The sequence below is a fragment of the Quercus robur genome, chromosome 12 (assembly GCF_932294415.1).
Source record: "Quercus robur chromosome 12, dhQueRobu3.1, whole genome shotgun sequence".
NCBI classification, from domain to species: Eukaryota; Viridiplantae; Streptophyta; class Magnoliopsida; order Fagales; family Fagaceae; genus Quercus; species Quercus robur.
Genome location: NC_065545.1, coordinates 7418616 through 7424539, shown reverse-complemented (window position 1 = coordinate 7424539; position 5924 = coordinate 7418616). Strand labels below are relative to the sequence as shown.

General features: G+C 35.2%; 1 protein-coding gene across 1 annotated transcript; it reads left to right on the top strand.

The window, feature by feature from the left end:
- Positions 1-832: 832 nt before the first annotated feature.
- On the top strand, positions 833-5924 carry LOC126709481 (uncharacterized). The gene is made up of 4 exons (XM_050409736.1): positions 833-1198; positions 2351-2946; positions 3389-3475; positions 5632-5924. The coding sequence occupies exons 1-4, from the start codon at positions 962-964 to the stop codon at positions 5891-5893; spliced, it is 1182 nt and encodes a 393-aa protein (XP_050265693.1). The 5' UTR covers positions 833-961; the 3' UTR covers positions 5894-5924.

Sequence of the window (5924 nt, the reverse complement as noted above, 5' to 3'; positions counted from 1 at the left end):
ACCCATCATCGATCTCCATCAACACCGATCTCCATTAAAACCGATCTCCATCAACACCGATCTCCGTCAACCCATCATCGATCTCCATCAACACCGATTCACATCACCGATTCAAATCGCCTCTCCAATCCACGATCCACAATCACCGATCACCGATCAAACGATTTTGTTCTAGTGGTTGATTTTGTTGTTGATTTTGTGGTTGATTTTTGATATTTGTAGTTGATTTTTGATTTTGTGTCTGTGGGAGTGTGTATCAGAGGAAGAAAGAACATGATGAGGGATGGTTAGTTGTGCAGATGGAGAAGAGAGAGAAAAAAACGAGCGAACCAGAAATTATTAAAATATTGTATACACGAGCTACAGTAACCGTGTATATATTCACGGTTACTGTAGCTCGTGGATAAATATACATGATTATACAAGACTTTGGAAGCACTGATGTAGAGTAATTTTGCTTCAAAATGTGTAAAAATGGTAGTTTTTTCTATTATACAAGAGTTTCCACACACTGATGTGGATGTTCTTAGGCCGCACTAAGTTTATTATCTTTTTGATAATATTTTTTAAAAAAGTCTATACTCTTCATGACTAATAAGTAGACCACCGCGTATTCTTGGAGCAATGGTCTATAAGTATAAGTACTTCTGGGATCTGGAGAGTAAGAATCGAAGCTCAAATATCTAGGATGGAACTTTATACACATATATACTATATTAGAATTTCTATCTATTATAAAAAATAATATATATATAAATATTTTTTAAAAAAAGTAAGTAGATTTAAAAAAAAAAAAAAAAAAATAGTGAGTACTAACTGCTGTACGAACCGTAGCGAAGGAACATAACTAGACGCGGAAGGGTCAAGTGGTCAACCACAATGGCGAACCCACTTCTTCCTCCTCATCCTCCTCAAAGTCAAAACCCAAACCCTAGATTCAAGCGTCACCACATTCACAACAATGGCGTGGAGGCCAGTGATGGGTCTGATCCTAATCTTCTCTCTCGTCATTTACGAAGAATGGGTCTCCATCCCTTCCTGCAAACTCGTACCAACCAGTACCGCTGACCTCGAACTCGACCTTGACCACCCTGACGACCTCAAGGTTATGTTGGTCGCCAATTTGCTCTTGTTGGGCTCCGAATCTCCTTTCTTCAACTCCAACTTCAGAGACTATTACTTGTCCAAATTCTTTCGGGTATTTTCTTTGTTTTGCACAATATGTACTTCAAAAATGTATTTAGTTTTACCTTAAATTGATTATAATATCTTATCCTAGATTTTTAAGAATTAGCGTATCTTTGTCGTGTCGTGTACTTAGTGACATAAATAAACTACTACACTATGTAAGATAGAATTTTAAACAATTTGACAACAATTTGAAAACCCAATAACGTGTGTAGATATGTTATAATGTTGCACTTGCATCCATATTTATTAGCATTTCGTCACTGTATTGGATTTGGATCCTACTCTTTTAGAATTTTATTGTATTCTAACATATTCATGGTTCCTAGTGGACAAAGAAACTGCCACAATCTTCACTTCCACTACCTTTATTTATTTGAATTTTCTTTAAGTCTTTTACTTTTGATACATTACTGCAATCAATTCTCCTTGTCCACAGCTCCACCAAGTATATTTGAGCTTATTTTGTGTGTGTGTGTGGGCGCACGCGTGTTTTGATAACCAGTTTACGATTGTGGTTGTCAAATATTCAACTTTGCTTAACCCAAAACTTCTTTTGAAAAATAAAATTTGAGTAATAACTGGAAACGGAAAATGGGGAAAGTTAAAAACATATGAACTTGGCCTTAATGGATTAAATTTCCACGGTAGAATTTTACCAGATTAATAAAACTTAACGATGCTGATTTACGTTTGCAACATCTTATAAGTAGTAGTAATTATTCACATCTGATAAGAGAGTGTAATTGATTGTTTTGAAAGTAGATGCAATAATCTCAATAACAACTCATTGAATATTTGGAGCTTTGACCCTTTTTTTCAATGTGGCTATTGTGGAAAGAGCAAAATAGTTGTATTTTTATGATACAGAATATGTGGCTCAGTTGAAATCATTGTTGATTCGAACTCTATTTGATTGGTCTTGTGCGTGGGATCTACAAGTAGCATTTTCCATTTAGATTTCACATAATCACTTCGCTCTTGTTTATAATTCTTTTGCAATTATTTTAGGTTATGTTGTATTCATCATCGCAATCAGGAAGTAATTTTTCAATTAATAAAATATCGTTACTTATATATATATAGAACCCTGCTGTTCTTTGTGATTTTCTTCTTTGAAATTGATTTATTGATTGATGCAGTCTGCTAACATGTCTACCAGAAATCTTTTGAAAGTTTGAAGCCTGATATGCTGCTAGTCTTGGGAGATGTTTCTGCAAAAGGTTCAGAGTTGACAAGAAGTAAATGGGTATCTGTGCTCCATCAGTTTCATGGACTGTTAGGCCCTTTTATTGGCCTTCCTTATCATGTTATTCTCGGTGACAGGGACATTGGAGAATGCAGCGAGTTAAATGTAAGATCGGTTAATTGGATGGCTAGCAATTTCCCAGGATTGGACTCAGCCGGTTGTGGTGCCTTTGAAATTAGTAACATCAGCTTTGTCTCGCTTAATGCTGTAGCTTTACTTTGTGGCAATAATAATCTACGGTTTGGTGTTGAAAAAGTGGTAGAGAGAGAAAGTGTGGATCTACAAATAGAAACTGAAGGTGCAGCCGAAGTAATGAATAAGGCTAGCAAATTGAGGGAGACAGAACATAACTTTGGTTGGAAAGAAAATTCTATTTCATCTGGATCTGGTCCTGTTCTCCTACTTCACTTTCCTTTATACCAAACAGTAGATAGTAACTGTAGTGGGTTTAATGCTTTTAAGAGGACTTTGAAACATTCGCGAGAGAGTTCAAATATGCTGGGTAGCAGGTGGGTGTATTTCTTTCAATCACACAGCATTTTCATTCTTCATGGGAGTTTGATAGAAATAATTTATCATTGCTTCTTGTAGTAACCTTGTTTTCGCAAAGAAGTTCTCTGCAAATTTTGTTTTGAGTTTGATGATAAGCTTAGAGCATTGCATTGAACCCACTTTCCTGGCAGCCAATGCCAATTCATTGAATCATAGACTGTTTTCTATTCCTCTATTTTATCGATCATTATTGCCTCTTAAAAATTAAAGTTGTGTGGAATGGTGGGAAATGATGTTTCAATAAAGACATTAACCACTTCCACCCCAATATCATTAGTTCATTTTGCCAGCCGTACTTCTGATCTTAAGACATGCATGTGCCACTCATTTACTGTGTCTTCCAATTGGTTTCAAGCACTTATAAAGCTCTCTTTGCTTTCTGCTGAACTTTTCCTTCAGGAGGCTTGCCGAGACTGGGCCATACAAGTTATCGCAAACTCTCCCACGAAATGCTACCAAATATATTTTTCAGGCTCTTAAACCAAGGTAACTCCACATGCTTTTGATTTCAGGTCCATGTCCTTGAATTCTTAAGACATGTATATTACTCACTCCTGTTTCTTTCTTGTATTTGCATCTCATCTGTTTGTTAATCTTCTATATGTTTATCCTATATAGGCTTATTGCTAAATAGTCTTTATGTGGTAATATAATATACTTTAGATTCTCTTCAACGTGTCCCTCATATAGTCACATAGTCCTGTGGTGTAATGTAGTTTGGAGATTTAGTCTTATAGTTGAAGTGTGAAAAGAATTCTTGTTATTGCCAAAATTTCAATGGTCGTGTCAGTGACCTCTCTTGATTTTTTTTTTTTCATCTTTTTTCTCTCTTTTAAAGAATACTCCTGTGGGAAAGAAGTGTTCAGTGAAATATACACTATTCTATAAGCAGCTTATTGGTCATGGGCATAAAGGTTAATTGTAGAATTTTTGCCTTTTGTCATGATAATCCTTTAGATGTCTTTTCTTTACAGCAGTTGATATGTTGTGGGCTTTGTGGAAAATGATTCAGTGGAATATAACTTTTCATATTTTTTATGCTATTCTATAAGCAGCTTATTGGGCATAAGGGTTCATTGTAGAATTTCTGCCTTTTGTCCTGCTAGTCCTTTAAATGTCTTTTCTTTTCAGCAGTTGATATGTTGTAGACCTTGAGGTAAATCAAAGAATTGAGATTAGGTACAGAGAGTGCAAACAATTCTATTATGCTTATAGAGGAAGGGTAAAATGTTATGATGTTTGTTTTGTATTGAATTTCTTGATATTCAGACTTTGGTTTTACATTTTCCAAAATCTATGGTGAAGCGACAGATGATTTCCTGACTAGAGTGTGCCAGCAAGACATGATTTAATAACCAGATAGATGACTTCCTTGGTTATTAGAGATTGACCATGGTTTAGACACCAAATGCTTATTTTATTCTATTGCTCGTATACTTCGCATTGCAATGGTTTGGATATTAAAATCATTGACAGATATTATTTGATTTATAAAAAAAAAGACATTATTTGACTATGAATGCATGATTTAAGTTAGTTTTACTATTCTACTTAACCTTTACTCTTAATGAATTTTCTGAAAAAATTCATGTTTTCCTTTTAACCTTGGGGCAAATTGCTCGCTGCCCCTGAATGTCAAAGGACTGTCTACCCCTGGAAATTTTAACTATCAAAACAAGTTAAGGCTCTTAGCTAGATGCCATTCTGGATGCCTTTTTGAAGTTTCTGCTGCTTTTGTAGGTGGGACTTTTTTTTTTTGGTTGGGGATTTGGGGGTGGGGGGGGGTTGGATGGACTGATGTTGGTTAGGTATCATGTTCTGAATTTCAGATGGTAAAGTCATTTTGCCACAAATCACACTGGTTTAATCTGCAATTTTTGTTGTACTCTTTAATAATTTTGTGCAGCTTTGGTGCGTAAAAATGTTTGTCACAGCATTCTTTTTAAATAATTACAGGAGAATGGTTACAAATTTCTTAGTGTTTGGCTATTTTTTCATTTACTGTTGTGCATGGAATCTGTAAGTAGTTTCCTCAATCACACACATATATTTAAATGGCTTTTGACATTTTTATCAAATGTGGCCAACCCTGACTAGTTTATTGAGGATCCATAGCCAACCCCAAAAATGTTGGGACTAAAAGCTTGGTTGTTATTGTTGTTTCTTTCGGGTAACATGGCTTACAGATCTTGAATTCCCATCTGTAATATATAAATCATTGTTGGTGTGATTCTGATTTTGAGTTATTTACTTTCCATATAAACTTATAATGTAATTATTGTTAGTCATTTGATTCTTTCTGTAGTCAACCTTTAACCGTGTGTAGTGTCTACATATGTAAAATTAGTGCCACATGCAAGTTTGATTCCCACTAGTGTCGATGTTAGGATTGACTTAAAGCTCATTTGCATCAAAACTGACTAAGTAGGGAATTCTTGTTCTCTTAGATACAATTTACCTATTTTGATACTGGTTTCAAATGGGTTGGTGCCCGATTCTTTTACTCTAAAAGATGCTGCCACCATTTATATTAGTTGATGAATTGCTCTATTACTCCTTTTATAACTCAAGTACCATGCCTATGTCTTGAGATGTCTCCATTTTCACATATAATTTATTGTTCATCTTTCCTCTATTTGTAGGATTGTTTTCAGTGCACACACCCATGAATTCTGTGATCAACTTCACTCAGATGGGACCCGTGAGGTCTCTGTTCCAGCCATGACTTGGAATGCAAGGGATGACCCTGGATTTGTTGTTGCCACTTTCCATAGGAACAGAAGGGCAGTAAGTGTGAGTTATTGCTCTCTTGCTAGAGAATCTCACGTTATAATAGCCTATGTATCTTTTGTAGTTTTGTTTTTGTCAACAATACCTCTTTTGAGATATCTAAGAATATTATAAATTAATAATTCCTCATGTGTTGAGCCTCAAA